The following is a 24,104-nucleotide window of genomic DNA, read 5'->3' on the forward strand; positions in this document are numbered from 1 at the left end:
GGCACCCATTAAGAACTTAAAACAATAAGATATTTCTTAGATGCTATGCAAATTATTTTCAACTGAGAGCCTGCATTCACAAGGATTCTCACGAGAATTAATCCAAATCAAAACACTTAACTCATTTGCTAGAAACTCACCTCAATAAATCACTGCCAACACTCATTCACTTCAACAGCTTTCAGTAAGTTTTAACTCTAAACAAAAGGTTACACGTTTTATTCCATTTAGTTAAAGCACTTTCACCTCCAAAAGCATCAAGTTGAAATGACGCTAGGAACACATTACGGCTGCAGGCAGAAGTATCACCTAGTAAGTTCTTAATAACACGCAAGAAGCATACAAAAGATTTCAGATCATTTCTAATGAGTTAATCACTCCTGAAAAGGGGAGCATGGAGGGAAGTAAACTCAAGAAATCGTTTTCTCTTTGCTTTAGGTAGCATTTTGCCAAACTACTGGTAGCTTTTGAATGAATGAAAGCAACCAGTGTCCTCGATAGAAAAGCAGCTTCCCATGTAGGTGAAAGCAGTTGATAGCACACAGTGTGCCGTACCGCTGCCACGCTCCATACAGCAGGCAGCCACATTAACCCTATTCCACTGCAAGCAAAAACACCAATTCTGCACTAATTCATCTCTCACCTCTGTTTCACAGGTAGGTGCCACCCTCTCTACTGCTCAGGAAAAAAATGATCAAGTAATTCAAGCTAGAATTAGCTACTGAGTTAGAAGGTCATTAGCGTTCCAGAAAGGAATCACAGAGTGGGCATGTGACACTTGGGGGAAGACATCAATCCCATGTATCACATGGCTCTCACTTTTCAAAGTAGAAAAAAACATAAAATAGTATCCTTCGAAAAAGGTCTCTGGAAACAAGAAAACCTCACACTACTTCTCTTGAGCTGAGAACTTTAATTACAGGCCTGAAAATTGTGCAAATTCCAAATATTAACTAAATACTACTCCTTCCCAATCATGCAGCCAGTTTTAGCATTTTCACCGACACAGAAGTCTGTCACAGTTCAAGAGAAAAAGTCACATGGGAAGATAAATCATTTTAACTGCTCCTTCAGGATTTTTTTCCAGCAGTATTCATCACCGACCATTTCGTTTTAGTGCTGTTAGGAATCCAGCAGCAGAAGCAGATATTAAGACAATTCATTCTAGGAAAAACATCTTTCATCCTGGAAATAGCAAAGTCAAACAAGTGACAGAAATGCCTCCTCTCATTTCCAATCAGCAAGAAGAAAGTTCTAACTTCCTTCCAGTAACGTAAGCAGAATTACATGGAAGACTTCTTTCCATAGCAGCATAAGCAGAAAAGCTAGACTTCTTCAATATTCTGAGCCACACTAATATTTTTGCTAGCAGTCTCAGAAGTGCAGCTTCTTATCTTCACAAAGTCCAAAATAACACTTTTTTTTTTTTTTTTTTTTTTTTCCTCCTTTCCTCTGCTATGATTCTAAATTTATTCACAGCTAAACCATCTCTTTACCTTACGGGACAGTTGAAACCACAGGGAACAGTGGCAAACTGTGACTTGAATGCACTGACCATTCTGGCTTTGCAAACTCCTCTATTGGTTTTAAAAAACTTTGGTCCTCTCAGTCAATACAAGAAGCCTTAGGCACGATTAGGAAGAAAAATTATGAACTGTGGATGTTTAAAACATTAGTAATAAACTGCTGAGGTCAGTGCTAAACAATTTTTCCTCAATGTATGAGGCATACTTTCACATCTGTGAAAGAAAACTCTTTTACTCACTGAGAAAACAAAAACTTCCAAAGAGCATCATATCTGTAACCCAGCTAAAATCTATCTTAAAAAAAATCAGCAGGCAAGCTAAAAACTTCATCCGTGCATCTAGAGATTGTCTCAGCAGCTTTGCCAAAAGAGATACACAATCTTTAGTACTTTAGTATTAATGGAAAATGCCATCGTGTGATAATGAAGGAGACAAATCCCACAAACTGTGGAAAAACATTTGCAGTCTGACAGTAAACATTTGAACGTAGTATGGTGAATGTAGTATTGCCCAGAGAGGCCGTGCATGCCCCATCCTTGCACGTGTTCAAGATCAGGTTCTATAGGGTCCCAGGCAAACTGGTCTAGTACCAGAACTGGAGGTTGGTGGCCCTGCCTGTGGCAGGGGGGTTGGAACTCAATGATCCAATGGATCACAAAGCAGAAATTCCTGGCTATATCTATCAGAATACGGAAGCATCTTTTACACGAAAATTTGCTAACCTCCAGAAGATCTTTTTTATGTTTATATACATTTATATAAAGCCTCTCATACTCCCTCCTCCCCCTCTCCAAACGCCAGGAAAAACAGTCATACCACAGTAATTATAGAAATACAGAAAAACACATTGCAGAAATACAAGAATATCCTTGCTTATATTTGCTAGAACAGAAAGAATCCAGGGATAACCTTTGCAGCTTTCAGAACGTAACACTTGCTCTGAACTTCTCGGCTGCAGTTTCTGTTCAGGACTGACACAAGCTGAGGGACACAAGCATTTACAGAGCTAGCTTCTTCAAGAGCATCACTGCCCAATACATCAGAATGAAGCATGAAGTAGGCAAAGAAACCCAACTTACTCAGTTCCCAGCAAAATGAACTGCCCGGTAGCACCGATCCATGTTTGCATTAGAAGAGCTTTGAATATCAGCTCTACAACAGCAACAAAGTCAGCCCTTACAAGAGCAATCTTCATCTGATACTGCAGTGTAGCAGAAACACTGAACTTCATTTACAAAGGTATTCATTTTTCATAATTCATACCCTAATAGTTAATCACGACTGACTTACGCAGAGGGACCTGGACTTTCTTGTACAAATGCCAGGGTTGAAATGACTTTTTATAAAGAATGTGGAGTATCTGTCATCTTATTTGACTTGCAGGCTTGAAAGGTATTAGTCTTATCTAACTGTTAGATTTGACTTTTAGCTATGGGAGGTTAAAAAGCTCACCAGTTTTCAAGGCAAATTAGTGACTACTACACAGAAAAAGGGCAGAAGAAAGTTTATCTTGGAAATTGTTCGCAAGCCACTCAGTGCTAAATACACAGCAATGAACCCATGGAATTCAGACTTGTTTATCCATATTAAATAATCTTTATCCTCGTGGCCTGAATAGCAAGAAAGCAAAAGCAATTAATGAAACTAAGACAGAAAGAAGACGAAAAAATTAACTGTTGTTGTTATGGTTGACTCTCATTCCCAGATAGTGGATGTCAAAGCACCAACATCTGTTTATGTCCATGCCTTTTTTTTATTTATTTATGTTTACCGTCTTGAATATCTGTCAAGTTGACTGAAGGTAACACCGCCCTTGTTCTGTCTCAATGGATATAAGAAGAAATAAATGGATGTTTTTATTTCCCACCTCTCTGTAAATAGAGAAGTCTTCCTGAAACAAAGGAAAAAAAGTCCTGAAAAAAGTCTTCTTGAGACCCTCAAAATGACTTAGAATGTGAATCTGACATTTTGAAAGCTGTGTCTTATAAAAAGCAGGCATCCCTGAACTCTGACCCTGGCATTCTAAGGAAAATCTCAACAGTCATTTATTAAAGAAGGGTTTTATTTCTAAACATAAATTGACACTCCTGTTCCAGGCTTTCCAAATTTGGAAAGTTAGCATAAGTGGTATGCATGCACTTTAAAACACCACACAACATGGAAGCATTTTGATTGTCTGACCTTTTTAGATATCGCTCTGTTTCCCATTCTTCTCCTGCATTCTTAGAAGATATAACAGATTAAACCTAAATCACAACTACTCACCAGCTTCCTAGGATACTTATGCCTCTCTCAAGCATAAAATTCCTTTCATGAGATCTACTTGCTCCCCAAGAAGGACTAGGACAGGACTAGGATGACAAAACACACTCTACTCCACAGCAGCTTCTATGCAAAAGAGGTTTCAGCTGACATTGGGTTTTATTGCTTATAATTCCAATAATTATTGGACATAACGAAGGCATAATAGGTATACTTTCACCACCACAGCTTCGTTCCTTTCTATCATTCTTTCTAAAAACTGAGAGCACAAAAAGGAAAAAAGCTCACTATTTTTACAAAGATGAGTATATTTTGCCAAGTCTTTATTCACATCACTTGCTTATAAGGGTGTTTTCCTAAAGTTCCAGTGTTTAGCCTCAGCTAGAAAGGGAATGTAAGGTGCTATTACCATTTCTAAAGGCCATCTCATTTTCCAGACTACAACACGCTAAGAATTAATCTGTCAATAAATTTGGGTGCATGAGCAAGTTCTTCCCCTTTGTTGGGTTGCTGTGCACCACTAGAAATGTTTCGGTTTCCATAGAAGAGTGGGGCACATATTTCTTAAGACCATCTGGACGCCACACTTCATGGTTTCACAAGCTCAGCCCAAGCGTTGGACAGCGCTGAAGCACCAATTCTCTGGTAGAGCTCTAAGCCTTCCTCCAGCAGCACTGACTTTGTTACAAGGTGGCAGGCACATGGATACATTGTGAATCATCCTTAATTGCATCCTCAAACCATTTGGGTTTAGCAGAAGTAGGTGAGACCCAAGGGTCCCCTCTGGTCCACTGAAACACACACACAGGCTTGGTGGGCACATCAGGATTTGCGTTGGGCAATGAATGGGAGCTGACTGTAAGCCTCTAAATGGAAAGCAAACACAAAACCAAACCAACAACATTTGGCACGTTGGTGTTTTTTTCACTTTGATGCAAACAAAAAGCAGAAGTCACAACATGCATATAAACTTGCTAGTGACAGAATAGCTCTGATTAAAATAACTCTTGCTCTTCAAATTACCCAGAAGGTTGAAGACATGCAGACATGAATTTGCTGCCAATGAGCGGCTAAAGACCTCATAGCCTGATTTTTAGAGTACCATCCATCAACGCTGTGTGCTTAGTGTAGGGAATGTAGGAAATATGGCCATTTCTCCCTTTCCCCCAGGTAGCACGTCACCACTTCCCAGTAGCACAATCAGTAAGATACACAACCCTAAGGGTAATAAAGGTGCTTCAGAACCCCAGAAGTACATAGAAACACTAATGAATCTGCTCAGGCAGACAGCCTCGGCTCACCACAGGTAACATCACTGCTCTATGTATGTAAAGTGTGCTCCTTCATTGGAAGTGGCAAACCTCCCTTTTCTTCAAACAATGCTCCTTACCCGAGTGCACTCACAGTGAGGTTGCTAGGAAGGGTCAAGAATACATTCACGTTTCTTAATTCTAGATCTGATTATTTCAACGCCTGCATTCATGCATCCATACAGTTCCAGGTATACCATGCTCAGACAAAACAAGCCAGACCTTGTAGACCTATTGGCAGTTTTCAAAGGGATTAGCCAAGGTAGCAAACAATGCAAGAGATGCATTTTGGAGAACAGATTCAAAATAGTTTGACAATGGGGAAGGGTGAGGGGAGAAAAAGTAACGCTGGGAGAGTCTCCCGCTGCACAAAATTAGGAATAATAGCAAGGAACTCTCCCACTCATTACAATAGCATGGTGAAACATTTCTATTCATGCAGCAACACAGATAACTCCTACCAGGAACTGAGAATGCAGCAAACTCAGCAAAAGGAAAAAAAAAAGGTTTCTTTCACAGTCCAGATTAGCAATTCAATAACAAGGTACAGGCCATGTAAATATCAAGCTTGCTTTTCTTTTTTTGCTGGTGAGGACCTGAACTGAATGTTAGAGGTGTGAAGTTACACAAACAGAATTTCACAAAACAATGGGATCAAAAACCTCAGACTTACAAAAAAAACAATGCTTTCCTATCACCCAGATAACACAAACCCAAACAAGAGAAACTGCTAACAGCCGTAGAATGATTTCATTACAGCTACATTGGTTTGCTGGACAATGTGGAAAAAGTTCAAGCTATATCAAATATTATGACAAACTCATGTCATGTTTTAGCCAGCAGATCCCAACCTGTTCCTAGCTGCAGCTCCTCTTACAGCTTGATTAACTCAGACAATTCTATATTTCTGGGTGATACAGTGAAATCAGAAACCTGACAATTCAGGGAACTGCTGTTCTGTGCTGAAGTACTGAAGTTCAGTTTCCAGAACTGAAATATAGTCCAGACAGCTATCTCACTTAATAATTAGCGGTTTCATCCCAAAACCTCATTATTGATAAAATTTGATTATTGCTTTACTAACTCTGCTCTCAACAGCAGGGACAAGGTGGTGATTTTTCTCTTCTAATCTTGTTTGATATGGCTGCAAGGGTGCTGACTCATATGTGACCCTGAATTGGGGCACACATCTCAACTTTATCAGTCTCAAACACAAAATACCAAAACCTTCACAGTGATCTGTCAGGCTGTGGGCTGCAGAACTCAGAAGATGTATGTTCAACCACCTCCTGCTGTAGACGCAATACTCTCTGGGAGAAAAGGAGGGCAGGCAGATGGTGGAGGTTACTGTTCAGACATATCCTAGCTGGGTTGGCCATCTTATCAGAATCAGAACCCTGCAGCCAAACCGGACAACTTTTTCTGGTTACAACCTGTTGGATTTGAGGTAACATATTATTCAGCAACAATCACCCCACCTACCTTTACATGCCTCTGCCCCTCTTCCCCCCTAGAATGAGCTTCAATAAGATGTAAAACATACGCTGTTCTCCCCACCTATTCTATTTTTAGGAATCTCCTTTTATTCTCTCAGCGTCTATGCTTCTGCTTCTCCCTTAGCTCCACAGACGTTTCTTTCTTCTTCCCTGTCTCCTAAACCTCCCCATTTCCATCAGGGTTTCACCTAGAACAATTCACACCCCATCAGCACGAACCACAACACGGGCTTCCAACTCGCACCATTGTGAGCCTTCATAGCTGAGGTTTAGGGTTCACATCAGGAACCAGACAGATGTGGAAAGAGCAGCTCCCGACACATGCTTCAGGATGGCTGCAGATGCAGAAACAAAGCATGATGTCAACTGACACTCGCGCTGTAGTAGGTTCCGTGGGATGAACGCGGCATGCCCAGAGGTGGGGCGGAAATCACAGCACGGCTCGCTCCGGGCAGAAAGGCGGCCGGCACCATTACCTTACCGATGGCACCGAGACAATGAAGGCGAACGTTTAGCGAGGGCACACTGACCAAGTAGGGAGGGACGAACGCGATCGCAGGGGAGACGAGCAAAGCCCCACGGCCGCCCCAGAACCAACCTCCTCCCCGAGTACCGCCGCACGGCGGGACTCGCCCCGTACCTCCGGCCGGGCCGGGCAGCGGGGGCAGCCGGGCCCGGGGTTGCCGCCGCCCAGCACAGCACAGCCCAGCCCAGCCCAACCCAGCATAGCCCCGGGCGGTGACAGTGCGCTCGAGGCCCGCGGAGCGGCGAGGCCCTGCACCCCTCAGCCTCCTCCCCAGCTCTCCTCCCGGTCCCGAGGCCCCGCAGCCTCCCGGGAGGAAACCGGACCCACCTGAGCGGCGCCCGCCGGCCACCAGGCCCCGCCGCAGCCCCTGCCCAGCCCGGCGGCCGCCCGCAGCTACCGGCTCCCGCAGGCCCCGCCCCGCGCCTGGCTCCCCCCAGCGGCCGGCGAGCGGCGCTGCCCCCTCCCGCGGCCCCCCGCGCCCGGCGGGGCCCCTCACCTGCCCGTCAGCGCCGCGGCGAGCTCGGTCGCCTCCGCCTCTCCCTCCCACCCCGCCGTCCCCTCGCGGCCGCGCGGCGCCCCGCCTCCCCCAGTCGGCCTCCCTTGCCCTCCCCTCCGCGTCCGCCCGCGGGAATTTTGTCCCCTCTCTCTCGCCGTAGCGGTGCCCGCCCCCGTCGCCCCTCCTGCACGCGCGGGAGCTGCGAACGGCGGCGGCGGCGGTGGGAGGCGCGCGGCCCGGACTGACCCAGGTACGGCGTCCTCAGCCGTTTCCGGCGGGGCCGCTCGCGGGGCGGCCGTTGGCGGGAGCGGGCAACGGGCAACGGGCAACGGGCAACGGGCTGTCCCCTCAGCGACCCCGGCCGGGTATCTGCACGAGTCAAAACGCGGGGAATGATATTGTCGCTTTTCACCATGCAGACCATTAGGCTGTCAGGGTGTTCGCTCCATCTCCGCGCCGGATAAAGCAATTTTTGCGTAGCAAATTATTCGGCTTGTGAAACAGTTTAGCGTCCCCAGACGAGAGAATGCTCCACAAAAGCACATATATGCATTTCGAGTTCACTATTCGTATTTTTTTTTCGTGTTAGGGCGATACGAACCTTAAGTTACCTAGGTAGCATCATTTATTGTGCTTGGTCAATCAGGCAGTGCAGGCCTGGCACAGGCTGCCCAGAGAAACCTTCTGAGAACACTACTGGTTACAATGACAATAATTCCATGTAAATGATAATTAATAAAGAATGATCACGGTCGCAAATGTAGTAAATGGTGATTCCTAGTTGTCCGATGGTAAACTGCTTTTACCATGCTCAATTCAGAACTAAAATATTTGAACTTGAACTTTTAGCATTTGAAGATAGTTTGAGAGTAAGGCATTTTTAGTGCTAATTTGTGTGTCCAGCACTGTCCTAGCACTGTCCTTTGGCACTTCTCTAGCCAATAGCTGATGATTATTATCTATCCCAGGGTGAATGTTTGAGATAAGAGAGTGAGTGAGGAACCAGCATTCTGCTGAGGAGTGGAAGCCTTGCCTTCCCAAGCTCCTGGCTCTGTGTTAAAGGAGATTTAGAATTCCATTTGCAGAATTAACTTCAGGACTCCTGCTTTACTGATCTTGAAATTGAAGTTCATGGAATCACAGAATGGCCTGGGTTGAAAAGGACCACAACGATCATCCAGTTTCAACCCCCTGCTGTGTGCAGGGTCGCCAACCAGCAGACCAGGCTGCCCAGAGCCACATCCAGCCTGGCCTTGAATGCCTCCAGGGATGGGGCATCCACAGCCTCCTTGGGCAACTTGTTCCAGTGTGTCACCACCCTCTGTGTGAAAAACTTCCTCCTATTATCTAACCTAAATCTCCCCTGTCTCAGTTTAAAACCATTCTCCCTTGTCTTATCACTACCCACCTTCATAAACAGACATACCCCCTTCCTGTTTATATGCTCCCTTCAAGTACTGGAAGGCCACACTGAGGTCTCCCCAGGGCCTTCTCTTCTCCAAGCCCATTTCCCTCAACCTTTCTTCATAGGAGAGGTGCTCCAGCCCCATCATGCTCTGAAAGCTGCTTGGAGACATAGAGCCTCACTGCATTTCAACAAATTGATGAAAAAAATCACATTGCTCTGTTAGAACGTTTGGTTTAAATAAGATCCGTGGCTGAAGCAAACTGTTGGTGCAAGCAAGGCCTGGAACTAGCATCATCCATCTCATTCACACAAGCTGTAGAATAAATGATAACTTAAATACAGGCTATGGACATATTTTATCTGTCCCTTACTAGAATTTTCTAATGGCAAGATTCTATTGAAATCTCTCCATTAGATTAAAACCATATGATGTGATGCTGTTTTTAGCAGAATTCTGCACTTCCTCATTCTTGTTCAGATCGACACCCATACTTCAGTCAGTTTCATTCAAGGTGTATCTCTGTATAGAACGTAGGCTGACAGTGGTGCATACCTTGTAAAAGCTTTAAAGACTTAATAGTGGTTTCATTTAAAGCAGGTTTCCTTCTGAACGCCACCCACCTGCTGTGTGTGTAGATTCTTGGCCTACTGCTCGCAGGGCAAATGCACACATTTCTTATATTGCCTTTTCCCTCCAAGGGCTTTATACTGATTAAGATCTGATTTAATCTGCATAGAGTGAAAATATACATATAGTATTCTTCAAACTTTGTTTCACTCCACCACTCACCACAGATACTATTTTTTTATTTCTCTCCAAGTGCGAACACTTTGCTCAAAAAGGGCAGTAACTTTCTTAAACCGTGTGCGCATCTCCTAGTAATATTAACTTCTACATGTTCTCTTCTGAATCCAAGTGTATTTACCATAAATTGCATTTAACTTCTGATTGAAACACTTTCAATTGTACAAGATCTGTGCAATTATACAGCTTCTGGACAGAAGGTAAATAATGATTGCCAACAAAAAGAGAATTCTAGCTACACCTGACATAATTATCAGTGTTTGTACTTGCCAAGGGTACAGCTGGTATCCCTTTTCTGAGATGTGTTTAGCAAGTCCTTAGTAATACTTCCTTATTTAGAGACTAGAAAAACAACTTCTTTCAAAAAATCTGAACATGAAGTACAGGAGCAAGAAGTAACACTAGCCAGGCTCCTACTGGCTATCACATATCACTGTCTGGAGGATTTTAAACCTTTTGTATCTGTTTTAATATCGCCAGCTGTCTCACTGACATACATTGCGCATTGACTTCCTTTGTGCTGCGTACAGAAGACTTACAGACTGATGGGCTAAAACCACTTGCACTCAGTATTTGTGCAAATACAGTAATAGATTGCCTCTGTGGACTTCTGTAGAAGTGTTGTTGTGGCTCCCTCGTGCTCCTGTCATGTAGGCACTCAACAGGACAACCACTTCTGTAGCAGCACAGCAGAGTGGTAGCGCGGTTACCATCGGGTACTTGTTGGGTACTGGCCTGGAAAAGGGTGCCATCTACTGAATTATTGGCACAACTTCTTCACGTTGTTGGAGGTTCTGTATGTTTTCCAGCTCTGCGTGGTTTGTGTGATGCCATCATAACTCAAGGCAGTCGATGATTGCAGTCAGTAATCTAAAATGAAAATGAACAAGTCGGGTTATAGACAAGTACAACTTTAGAAATCTCCTTCTGCTTTTTAACAAAGTGTTAATGGATTTGGAAGGTGGTGTAGGAAGACAGTGCTGGGGAATCTGAACAATTGAGGTGTTTTTTTTTTCTTACCTAAAACGGTACAATGCATTCATGTTCATCTAAAAGGAATAAAAATACATCATTTTTACCTGCTTAATACTTAGAATAAAGACTCACAACATTTTTTTGTTGTTCTAGGCTCTGATCTTACACAAGAGCACAACAGTGCCTCTGCCTGTAGGATGAAGCTAGTCATTTCTGTCTATTTCTGTCTACTACACAGTAGGTTTTTAAGAAGAATTTTAACTGCTATGAAACAGCATCAGAAAACAAATTTCCACCTGGTCCTGCAGCAGTTTCACAGAAGTATGCACAAAAATATGATTGGTATTACTGTATTGTCCAATATATTGCAGTACGTTGCTATACTTAGCGTGCAGTGGACTTTTTTGATGTGTTTTTGTATGGATAGTTGACTCTTGTTTTCAATAATTGTATTTTCTTTTGTCTTTAGGGATGCCCGCAAGGCAAGGGAAGGACAGCGAAAGCCATGTCAGCTGCAGCAGTACCAGCACCAGCAGTTCAGCTGCTTGCTTCGGGCAGGTCAGTTCCCTTTGCCTGAGAAATACAAGTTCCATTCTTGGACTACTAGAAATCTGCTCTGCATATTTGCTCATTTTAAAGTTGGATACAGTTAGGCTAGAGTCATTTCCACTACACTAACTATTCTGCACCTAAACTTACATTCTGTTTTCCTCTATGATAGCCATGGCGTGTGTATGCTCCCCTTTTCCTTATGTCTTTTATTACAGACTTGCTTCTAGTATCAGAAAAATAAAGCCCTTCCTTTAAGCCTAAATACAACCACAGGTAAATGTGAGAGATTTGGCAGTGCTGGAACATGAAGATACAGTTGGTGAACTCCTATTCTGTCCACACATAACAGCATATAACAACACAAGCTTTTTAGCGCTTGAATCCTTTAACATGTAAATCCCCAAGAATGCTGTTAGGCCCTTTCTAACTTTTGCAGATTGTAAATTGTATTTCTACTAAGTTATGCAGCATGAGTTACAATGCTGGGCTTCCTAATGATACCCGTGATGCTGGTATCCAAAGGACCTTCCTTGCAGTAGGGGAATATGCTGAACACGTCTCAAAAATGTGTCTGTGTATTCCTGGTAACTTTGACTAGGGTTTATGATTGTGTTAAGATTTCACTAGGATCCACTAGAAGACCTGCTTCATTTAACTTCTTTTAATGTAAGTGATGGTTATGAGAAATGGAAAACATTTGCTAGAGCGTAATGATTAGTAGAATTGTGATGGTTGGAAAAGACCTCTGTGATTATCTATTCCAACCATTGACCAATCACCACCGTCTCCCACTAAACCATGTCCCTAAGTGCTACATCTGCCCTTTCCTTAAACACCTCCAGGGATGGTTACTGTGCCACTTCCCTGGGCAGCTATTGCCAATGCATCACCACTCTTTCTGAGAAGAAATTCTTTTCTTCGTAATGCCCAATCTGAACCTCTCCTGTTCCCTCTCATCCTATTGCTAATTACCTGGGAGAAGAGGCTGACGCTCACCTTGCCACGACCTCCTCTGACCCTCCTCTTCTTGAGACTGAATAATCCCAGTTTCTTCAGCCTCTCCCCATAAGGCTTATGCTCCAGACCCTTCACCAGCTTTTCACCCTTGTCTGGACATCCTCCAGGGTCTCAGTGTTCCTATAGGAAGGGGTCCAAAACTGAACATAGCACTCAAGGTGCGGCCTCACCAGTGCTGAGTACAGAGGGGTGATCACTTACTTTCCTGCTCCTGCTGGCTGCACTATTTCTGATGAAAGCCAGGGTGCTCCTGACCTTTATGGTTCAGCTGAGAGTCAACCAACACCCCAGATCCTTTTCCTCCATGCAGCTTTCCAGCCATTCTGCCCCAAGCGTGTAGCACTGCATGGAGTTGCTGTGACCAAAGTGCATACGGTTGGCCTCAGCCCATTGATCCAACCTGCCCAGATCCCTCTGTAGGGCTTTCCTACCCTCAGACACTTCTCCCTAACTTGGTGTCATCTGCATACTTACTGAGGATATACTCAGTTCTCTCATCCAACTCATCAATAAAGATATTAAACAGGATGAACCAGTCATCAGCTGGATTTAACTCCATTCACCACAACTCTCTGACCCTGACCGTTCAGTCAGTTTTTTTATCCAGCAAAATTGTACCTGTCCAAGGCATGGACTGCCACCTTCTCCAGGAGAATGCAATGGGAGACCTTGTCCAAGGCTTTGCTGAAGTCTAGCTTGACTATGTCAACAGCCTTTCCCTCATCCACCAAGTGGGTCGCTTGTTCATAGAAGGAGATGAGGTTGGTCAGGCAGCCTCTCACAAACTCAGGCTTGCTGGGCCTGATAGCCTGGTTGTTGTGCACGTGCAGTGTTATTGCACTCAAGATGATCTGTATATGATCTCAAGAGCATGGAAAAAAACAATATAGTGCACAAATGTGTACACGTGCCCCAGGGTCTCTCCATCCTGATTCTAAAAGTGGACCACGTATCTCTTGAAAGGACAGGGAAAATGGGCTTATGAAGTAATACTAGGAGAAGAGGGATGGCTAATATGGAGAGAATGAGAACTTTTGTCTTACTTTGTTTCCATCAAGTATCAATTTACAGCAAATGAATATCAAGCCATCCAGCACGCTCTTCGTCAGAAACTGGGTCCAGAATATATCAGCAGTCGGCAAGCTGGAGGAGGACAAAAGGTATGAATAAACATCCATAGATGTTCAACTTGCATTTTTTTTCCAGGAGAATTATTATTAAAATAATAACAATCCTTAGTTTTGAAAATTTCCCACTGAAGTGTAATCAGCAGAGGTGAAAGGAAAACTAGACTAGCATGTATTCTGGCCTTATCTTAGCCACAGAAACCTTACATTCTTATTCTTAAAGCCACTTAACTTTTCAGTGCTTCATCCTCCTTGTGGAACATTGAGATGTTTTTCTTTTTTTTCTAGAACTGAAGTATATGAATAATTATGTGACACAAGCTGCAATTTTACTTCTTTAGTGCCTGCTAGTTCTGCTCCCCTTAATTCTGGCATATTTGTTCAGTTCTCTCCATCACACTTGCCAGAAGATGGTGAACCTAAATCTGCATCATCATTCAATTATCTTGAATTTAGGCAGGTTTCCTCAGAGTAAGATGATCTATGTAATCTTTCTTTAAAATAAAGACTGTGTGTGTATATACATACACGTATGTTTCTGTTTTCAGGTCTGTTACATTGAGGGTCACAAGGTAATCAGTCTGGCCAATGAGATGTTTGGCTTCAATGGCTGGGCTCATTCAGTCACTCAACAGAATGTTGGTAAGTATCAGATTGGCATAAAAAAAGTCTGTCCACATTTTTCACTATGATGACTTGAAGGAAAAATTTCTCAAATAATCCTGTAAAAAGTTCAGAGCAGTTCAGAGACAGAGGATTATTTTACTGCTTTTTTTAAATCCTGGGTTGAAAAAGGATTACGCATCTGGCAGCTTTACAAAACTATTGAACAAGTGGACCAGATGAGGATGGAACTTTTGGACACCATTGTACAGTTTCTTGAACTACAAAGCATTTCGTGTCAGCTATGTGTCAGGCTGAGAGACCTGGTCTTGTTCAGCCTGGAGAAGAGAAGGCTGCAGGGTGACCTCATTGCAGCCTTTCAGTACCTGAAGGGAGCCTACAGAAAGGAGGGGAATCAACTCTTTGAAAGGGTGGATAACAGCAGGAGAAGGGGAAATGGTTTTAAGTTGAGGGAGGGGAGATTTAGGTCGGATGTCAGGGGGAAGTTCTTTACAGAGGGAGTGGCGAGGTGCTGGAACAGGCTGCCCAGAGAGGCTGTGGATGCCCCATCCCTGGAGGTGTTCAAGGCCAGGTTGGATGGGGCCCTGGGCAGCCTGGTCTGGTATTAAATGTGGAGGTTGGTGGCCCTGCATGTGGCAGGGGGGTTGGAGATTCATGATCCTTGAGGTCCCTTCCAACTCAGGCCATTCTGTGATTCTGTCAGACTTGTAATACTGCCAATGGTTGTTTAGAGGTTCTGAACTGAGAGTCAAGGATAAAGCCTTGAGCAGCATTTCCCAGATGAGAAGCTTCTAATAGATAATAGGAAATAAATTGCTTTTATAGACAGTTAAGGTTCTTTTCCATTGTTGTTTCTATAAACTGGTACTTTAAATCTTTACTTCCAGCTAAGAAAGAGCTGTTACTCTTTGAACATCTAAGATATGTATTTGAATGAGGAGCCATGTTTACAACTCCAATTTCCTTCATATAAAAGAAAAAAACAGATGTAAACATATATTTAATATATCTTTATACACATGATACCAGAGCACAAGTGTTTGGCAGACCAACACACTGATAGCCAGAAAATAGAGCATCCCCAGAGCGTATCTACAAGTTATTATTCTTGGATGGCAAGTATTATAAGTCATGCTCCATGTTGTAGAAAATACAGTGACAATGTCTTGGGCCCACTCAGCAACTACACTACAGGTTTATGAATATCCAAAGGAAGAGAACTGAGATCTATATGTGGAAGTCAGAAGTCTTTTGTGTTATTTAGGATGCTACTTTTTTTTTCCCCTCAGACTTTGTTGATCTCAACAACGGCAGGTTCTATGTGGGGGTCTGTGCATTCGTGAGAGTCCAGCTTAAGGTAAGTGGGTTTTTTGTTTGCTCTGTCTGTAGCTGAGCAATTACTTAAAGCTGGGGATGAAAATACACAGGTCAGACTGTAGTTTTCAGGAGTAATGCACTACACCAGAGAAATAGTGGAGTCTAAAACACTGACATCCAGCTAAGGGTGAGTAAACAGGCGTAGGAAAGCACAGTGTTTAGCAATGGATGCTTTACGTGCAGAATTTCCCTTATACCTAATGCTTTTAAAATCTTACTGCAGGATGGCTCATACCATGAAGATGTGGGCTATGGAGTCAGCGAAGGCTTGAAGTCCAAGGCCTTGTCCTTAGAAAAGGCAAGAAAGGAGGCAGTAACAGATGGACTGAAGAGGGCACTCAAGTAAGTGAAGATCAGTACTTGCAGATTCTCAGAAGTCATTTGGGAGCTGTTATTTTCAGTCACAACTAGTCTTCTTGTTTCTCAGGTGCTTTGGGAATGCTCTTGGGAACTGCATCCTAGACAAAGACTACCTACAAGCAGTTAATAAGCTTCCGCGTCAGGTACAGTATGTGGTGTTTCAGAGCAGGGACTGCTAGATGTTGATTGTTCCTGATCCTTCGTGTTAAAAGGAACGTAAATAATGATGCAAATGCATCTTAGCCCCCAATATTTCCTGCTATCAGACCTGTAGCATTTGCCTGCTAGTTTGATTGCACGAGCTGTCTGTTACTGAGTTCTTCCAGCACTTTCCTACAACTGTTCTAAAGTTGAACTGTTTTCAGTAGGCAAGTTTACTGTGGTGAGAAAGCTGAAGAAACAGTATTCTACTCAAGATGCCGTGTGACATTTAGTGTCTTCACAGAATCACAGAATGGCCAGAGTTGGAAGGGACCTCAAGGATCATGAATCTCCAACCCCCCTGCCACATGCAGGGCCACCAACCTCCACGTTTAATGCTAGGCCAGGCTGCCCAGGGCCCCATCCAACCTGGCCTTGAACACCTCCAGGGACGGAGCATCCACAGCCCAAAGCCAAGTCTTTTTATTCAATGCCAGCAATGTGTGCAGTTACATCTGTGCTCATAAGAGGTTAAATGCTACACTGGGAAGATTAACTGTTTAAACTAGCTTTTTCTAAGTGCTATTTTCTGTACATTCTGTGAAATCAGGACCATTTCATTTAGTCCTGAAGACTCTCAAGCTGGAAGCCAAGGCTGGACATACTGGGCAGCAGGAGGAAAATTCTCTACATTTTAGAAGCTCTGGCAGAAAACAAGGTGCTTTTTCCATGAGAAAGACTTCTTCCAATAAAGTTTAACATGCATAGCCCAGCATGTCCTGGAAACAATACCAGATGGATCACATCCCAAAGTTGTCTGCTGTAGTTTGAACTGAAGAACAAGCAAAATCCATACAGTAACAATATCAGTGTGTGCACTGATAGTTGCTTTGTCCTTTTACTAATCAGCATTCAAACTTTACAAAGCCCCAGTCGCATCACCAGCTATACTATTCTTGGCCTGGTCTTTCTAACAAGGTTTACATTGTGCCTCTATTTCACCCCTCAGAGGTCTGTCCATTGTTCTATTTATAATAGATAGTAAGTAGGCATTTTATAACAATGTTTTTGTACTGAGATCTAAAGTTCAAAAGGTGGTATCAGCTTTCAATTAAGCCACTTGGATCCTTCCCAAAAGAGTGCTGCTATATGCTAGATGCATCTGTATTACAAAGGAATCTAAGCTTTTAGATTGAACCCAAAAAAGTTATGGCTGTTGCCAGCCCCCCCAGAAAAGCAAAAGAGGTGATGGTGTTTTGTTCTTTTGCTGCATGAGGAGCAAACAAGAGGACCTGCAAACATCCTCTGCTTGGCTTCAAAATGTGTTGGTACCTAAAATTTGTAACTGTATGATGAGAGCAGGCTCTTGAATGTATGAAGAGTTAGTCTGTACAGCTGAGGTGCACTTGAACACTTTCCCTGTCATCACTACGGTTCTTTCCATTACCGAACGTTAAGAAATAGGTCATGTGACTCCTTGCCTTGCTTCTCAGGCTCCTTTAGGCTTACCTTTAGGTTCCACCATGCAAGGGAGAGCTGCAGTTACTTTTCCCTCTGAAGTCCTACGTTCTAACAGTGAACCTTCAGAGTTAATGAGCACTGAAGAAATGCCTCTTTCGGAGGCCTCTGGTCCAGAAAGAGACAAGAAATTGTGCTGCACGTCCCACTGGTGACAACAGTGCTGTAAGCCTGTTCTTTCAGAGCTATCACAAAGTACACTTGGATGTAACGCAGCAGTCTTTGTAGCACTAAAGGTGCCCCTGCTGTTGGTCGGCATTAATCTTGTTAGCTCCTGATGTGTGCCAGCTGGGGGCAGTAGGCTGCTAGGCAGTAACCTACCTTGCGCACTGAGGAAAAAGTCAGCCTTTTACATCCGCTGATCCACGTTGTTCCACAGGAAAGTTGCCTTTGTCGTACCAGGATTTACTCACCTCCACTAGTCAGCATGGAGCTCTCTCTTTGGCTAGCTAACAATCCGAAGGGACACCTCACCAAGTGAAGATGAAAGAGATCTCTGCTTTGCCAAGGTCACCCACTGCCTCACAGACAGAGATTTGTAAAATCACAGAACACAGGATATCTTCCCTAAAGAACTCAACTACTGAACTGGCACAAAGCAATAAACTAGATAAATTAAACTGCATTTTAGTTTCTAAACTTCTCTACCTAGAGGAAACAAACGAGATTTTCTAACAGTACCACGCAGAAAAGTCCTGTGCACATTTCGTGAAGGAAATTTCTGAAGGTGTTTTCTATTTTCCTTTTCTAGGTGCCCCCCGAGTTAGATCTGGTGAAAACTAAAAGACAGGACTATGAGCCCGAAATAGAGAAAGCAAGGTATGATGGCTGTTTGGAAAGGCAGAACCCAGGATGGAGACAACAGTATGAAATGGCACCAACTCGTAAGCCCAGTCACACAGAGGCTTCTGGAGAGACAGAAGATCAGAAGCAGCCAAGCAGTTCTGGGTATGTTAGAGGTTGCTGTCCCCTTTGAAGCACGTGGACAGTCCAAATTGGAAGATGCCATACAATACTAATTTAGAGGATTTTTCTTACAGTTATTATATTACAGTATGAATGTTTCTTCATAAAATACAGTTGCTGAACTCCTGTTTTAACTTTGTCTTTACCTGGGGGTGGGGCAGAAACACAGATTCCCCAGCTGCTGAGTGTGATGCCACGTACCAGCGGAAACTGCGACAAAAGCAGCTACAGCAACAGTTCCGGGAACAGATGGAGAAGAGACGTCAGGTCACAGAAGTTACTCCCAGCATCAAACAGGGTGAGATGGGGCATTAGAAGCTGACAGTTTGAATGATAGCCGCTGGCAGACAAGTGTTACTCTCAGTACGGGAGCCTGATCTGTTTTATGCTGTGCTATCACACTCCTTTGAGACCAAAGGAAGATCCTCATACTTCTATCCCTATGTTCTTAAAGCGGTTCTAAAACCACATCATTAAATCTGCAACTGTCCAGCTACACTAAAGCTTCGTGCAGCACAGCCACTGCCATCTGTATCGTTACCTTTCTGTGTCGGAGCTGAGGCTGCAGCCCTTCACTGAGGTGGCTGCAGGCAAGCAGACGTTGTATTAGCTGCTGGTAGGTTACTTTTCACTCATGGGAAGTCTGGAGAGATGTGTGGTAAGTGGGAACTTGGGGGTGGGGTAAAAGAGTTTGTAGTACTGCAATTGCTAGTCAGCAGCAGCATCCATACTATTCTATATACTGCTTCCAAAATCCAAGCAGCTGTGGGAAAAGAGGGTACCTGGGTACAATCTCACTTCAGACTCGTAGTCTGTCTGCTAAGGAGAAACAGAAGAGTTCTTCTGTATTTCAGACTTTAATCTCTTCTTGTGTTACCTCTATCCAGCAACAGCCAATCCTCCCGTAAAACACAGCAGTCCGGCAGCAGTACAACAGCAACTGGCAATTGAAGAAGAGTTCTTTGCAGGTCAGCCAAGAATAATGAATAGAAGCATGTTAAATTATTGGTATTTGGATTAATTCTTCAACGTGTAAGGGTAAAAGATGTGAAGAGGTTGGAGTAAAAGAAGCGGGAGTCTGACCTTAGCTGTACCTTGCTTGAATGGCAGGAAAACAGTATTAAAACGTGCAAGAGACGAGATGTCCATCAGTATGAGAAGTTTTACACCATGCCTTGCAGTAGAGCACTGTTAGACATATTTGGCAATCTCTTCTCTTCTGGTGACGTTTCACAAAAATAGAACATGGAAGGGGGGGGAAGTGCCTTTTCTTAACACAGCTACGACTGTTTGTGTCACACAGCACAGCACGTGGACCTTACTGAAGTTCAGAGCACAGGGCATAGTGCTGTTTTCTGCTGGTGCACTGACATAAAAGATACCTTACAGTTTAACTTCTATAGTAGCCACCACTATAGGAAAAGGGCGGGCTGGTCTGGAGTCACTCTTGTTCCTGTAGCGCCGTCGTCTTTGGTTTCATCATCTTTTCATTCATTCTAGATGATCTTGAACTTTGGGACATTTCCTTGGAGACCACTGACCTTAACAAGTTGATGTGTCACAAAGCAGCGGGCCCACCAGCAGCACACCAACCCCCCGAGACGCCCCGCGGGTGCCACCAGATGACAACTCGTAACAGAACGCCCCAGAGAATGCATTCTCACAAACCTTCCGTGAGGTTTGCACAGTTGCAGCCATCTGCTGCTCTCACGGGCAGCAGCCACGGTGCCAACCAACACACACCAGGTAGGTGCTGTGATAAATGACTGAGTTCTTTCTGTCTCAACAACAGCTTTTAGCTTTGAAAGCTTTGCTGTCATTACTAATCTGGAATGGGAGAAGCATCCCTCTTTTGTGTGGAGTGCTGTGATAGCAGGCTAGGACTACTCTTTTCATCCAACTGTCTTCTCAGGGATGAGCTAAAGAGTAAATCAATGAGTACTTTTAGAAGCAAATCACAGAATGGTCCGGGTTGGGAGGGACCTCAAAGATCACGAACCCTACTACAAGGATTCCAGCCCTACTGCTGCAGGCAGGGCCACCAACCTCCCCATTTAATGCTAGAGCAGGCTGCCCAGGGCCCCATCCAGCCTGGCCTTGAACACCTCCAGGGACAGGGCATCCACAGCCTCTCTGGGCAGCCTGTTCCAGCACCTCACCACTCTCTCTGTAAAGAACTTCCCGCTGACATCCAACCTAAATCTTCCCTCCTTCAACTTAAAACCATTTCCCCTTGGCCTGCTGCTATCAACCCTTTCAACGAAAAGCTTTAAGAAACTTCCCTTTCTCACTCTCTCCCTGTTCAGCAGAGCAGAGCCCTCACAGGAGAAGCCAAAGCTGGAAGAAGCGGAGGCTAGAACCTACATAGGACACCTGGTGGCATCATTACCTAAATGCTGGATTACATCATAAGACTGCAGTTGGCTGCTCAAAGTATGTGAGGAAGCTTCATCTATTAATAGATTGTCCTGAAGCAACACAGAATAGCCAGAGAGGCACAGCCAGCAAGAACTTCATGTGCTTTGGGTTTATTACATAGCCCAGATTTTTTTTTTCTATAAACACATCATCATTTGTGCTCCTGCACAACTCGTGGCTGTTTTACAAATAATTTGCCTGAAAATTGTAGCATAAGTAAACCTTCAAATGAGGTACCATAGCTTCTTTCCTGCTCAGCGTTGCGTTTTGGCGTACAGAAAGTTTTTTCCAATAAAATGAGGGCAGGGTGGGCCATGGTCCCAGGAAAGCAGACAGAATGCAGTCTTGCATTCCCTCGGGCATTTTGCAGTTGTGGCAGCCTCTGCCTTTCACATGCAGCCCAGCTGCCTACCCGGAGGCTGCACAAGCAGGGTCAGAGTATTGCCCTGACAGCTCTGCCTCAGCTCACCCCTCAAGCACACAGCGTCCCCAGGAGCAGCAGCAGCACGTCCACCTGTGCCCATGCAGCACAGGGGCAGGAACACGCGGGGGCTGCTAGTGAGGAGTGCATACAGCCTCTAAGTGCTTGTTTGGACCTTTTGTGAAATGAATGAGAGCTGCAATTTTATACTTTTAAATAAGCTTTTACTCCTTTTTAACACGAGAATAAACACTAAATTTGGACAGACAAAGCACACTTGTTATTTGTGCCTTCTTCCTGTTCAGTTCCAACTGTTTAACAAGCTCAGAGAAGCTTGTGAGCAGGTACAAGTAGAAAGCTAGAGATTACCACTGCATGCACAGCTTTGCATTTGCTTTAGTATGGGCAAACAGAAAGGTTCAAGTGGATTTTAAACATGAGAGCAAAGCAACAGCTGCTCCTCTTAGTAATAAGGTCAAAGCAAGATCTTTCAAGCAGCATTTAGGAAGTCCTCTGTGCCCAGCTTCAAAGGCCCCGCTCTGGTAAGAGAACGGTTCTGTTGGGCAGCTGTTGGGTCTCTTTCTCTTCTGGTGAAGGGACTCAGCTGCAGCCCCTGCTGTCTCAGGCAGGAGCTGGGCACCACCAGCCAAGCAGTGGCAGCACCCTCCATGCCTAAAGCAGCCTGAGCCCAGGACTTGAGAGGTGAAGCTGGTTCTGTGTTACCTAGCGGCAGCACTGGAAGGATGGTGCAGCATGGCTGGGGCTGGACTCAGGAAAACTGACACCAATTTTGACTAATCCGACCCTGAAACTGATGTCAGACTTGAAACAGGACCTGATTTCTGTGCTCTGCTATCATTACCGTTCTATCCAGATGAGTTTCGTAAAGCAATCTAAATGTTACCCAGGAGGTATGAAGCATTGATTCCTGTCCCTCCTACTTCACCTTCGCCACTTATCAGTCCTTTTTTCTTATGCGGCCTCTATTACCCACTCACCTCTCAAACAGGACAAACAAGGACCGATGTTGGTACCAAAAGACAGGACAAATGAAATTAACTGTCACAGATCATTACCTAGAAAACAGTTTCAGATTTCAGCAATATTGGTTTCTCTCCAACTCAGTGCTGAGTGAGATCAGAGCAACTCAGGAAAGAAATACATACCACACATCTGAGTCATGCGCCCAGTGTTGAAATAAGATACCTGTAAGGAAGGGAATGTGCAGACACACCACTGCTGTGTTCAGCAAAGCCTCCCCCAGCTCTTACAACAGAAAACCTGAAAGTCTCTGACAATTTCATCAGCTTTCTTGACAGCAGAACAGTGCAAAGAAAGAGATGCCTCCTCCAGAGGGGGTCAGTACCTCTCAGATTGGTCCTTCTTTAAAAAAAAGCAGTAACGTTCATCCATGGAGCTTTTCCTTTAAGGAATTGAGCAGCATGACTCACAACAGAAGCTGTTCTTAAAATGGAAAGAAATGCAGCAGTAATTAGTGTTTAGAAATACCAAGTAATTCCTGCGAGCCTACAGCTGCTTGAGAACAACTCCGTATAGCTCCACTCTTACACTGTATGGGTAGAGTTGCAAGTTTGGGGATGGCATTCAGACTGAATCAAGACTAAAGGCAGCACCCAGCACCGCAGCTCAGCCCCACTCCCTTCCGACCCAGAGAGGAGAAGAGCCGACCCAGCAGGTGAGGTGGAGCAGCCCCGCTCCAGCTTTTCTACCCGTAACTGTTATCAACTGTGTAGCAGTTAAATCACTGCAGGAGCAGGGAGGAGAGGCCCACGAGAAAACCCAGCGCTCAGCAAAGCACGTTGGGTTTCTTTCAGTGACTTGACGCGATATTCCGCAGAGGTGACAAATTGCAGCACAAAGCACAACCATAGAAGGAGAGCAGCTGGGGTGACGCTGCCAAATACGCAACTAACTGTGGCCAGGGAAGCCCAAAGTTTCAACTTTTTTATTTTTTTTATTTTATTTTATTTTTTTTTTTACAGTGTACATTGTTAAATAATGTAAAGAAAACGCTTGTAATTCAGAAACAGATTTTATGTGGAAAAAGATACTCAAAGTGTAATATTAAACAAAATAATTTAACAGTTCAGTAGCATTAGTTTATTCCTCTAGACTTCAGTTATTCATCCACAGGAAGGGGGGGAGGGGGAATCAATGGTAAATAAAACCAGTTCTTGCATAACATTAAGTGAAAACAACCTCAAACTTATTAGATCAAAATTAAATAACCACGTGCTGCATTCAGCTTCATCGTTCCCCTGTCGTGAGTATTCCCCTTGTGTGTCACCACTGCCTCGGGCCGACAACCGCTCCTTTTCCTCAGGCACACCTCTCCCCTTCCACCGGGTGTATTTGGGAACCCAATGCACCATTCAGGGCACAGAGAAGAGCTTTCCTGTCCAACCTCAGCAGCAGGGCCCCCCGCTTCTGCCCCTTCCCACCACACTCACGCCACGAGCCTCTCTCCTCTCCCCTTCAGCAGCTCCACTCCGCACTGAGGTCACAAAGAACGAGCCTCCAAACCTAAGGATCTCAGAGCCCAGGCTCTTTGCTGCTGGCTTTTGCCCTCTGGCATCTCTCTCCACCCAGGTATGGTGGCCCTTGCTGCCAAAACTGCTGGGGAAAAAAAAAAAAAAAAAAAAAAAAGTAACAGGAAAGAAATGGATCTCGCACATCTCTTTGCAAAAAAATAAAATAAAATAAAATAAAATAAAAATTCAAGTGAGAACACTCACAGACAAAAAAAAACTCCCTGTTA

General features: G+C 44.2%; 1 protein-coding gene across 2 annotated transcripts; it reads left to right on the top strand.

Annotated features, from left to right (window-relative positions):
* Positions 1-11,275: 11,275 nt before the first annotated feature.
* RAD52 (RAD52 homolog, DNA repair protein) lies at positions 11,276-20,854 on the top strand (the record flags this gene model as incomplete). Of its 2 annotated transcripts, none has more annotated exons than XM_079536924.1 (11): positions 11,276-11,362; positions 13,432-13,533; positions 14,049-14,142; positions 15,414-15,481; positions 15,725-15,843; positions 15,929-16,004; positions 18,272-18,468; positions 18,648-18,784; positions 19,374-19,454; positions 19,987-20,232; positions 20,793-20,854. In XM_079536924.1, the coding sequence occupies 11 exons, from the start codon at positions 11,276-11,278 to the stop codon at positions 20,852-20,854; spliced, it is 1,269 nt and encodes a 422-aa protein (XP_079393050.1). The 2 variants fall into 2 exon arrangements, with proteins under 2 accessions (XP_079393050.1, XP_079393051.1); XM_079536925.1 differs by having other exon boundaries at positions 20,796-20,854.
* Positions 20,855-24,104: the final 3,250 nt, after the last annotated feature.

The sequence above is a fragment of the Tetrao urogallus genome, assembly GCF_951394365.1.
Source record: "Tetrao urogallus genome assembly, chromosome: 1".
NCBI lineage: Eukaryota > Metazoa > Chordata > Aves > Galliformes > Phasianidae > Tetrao > Tetrao urogallus.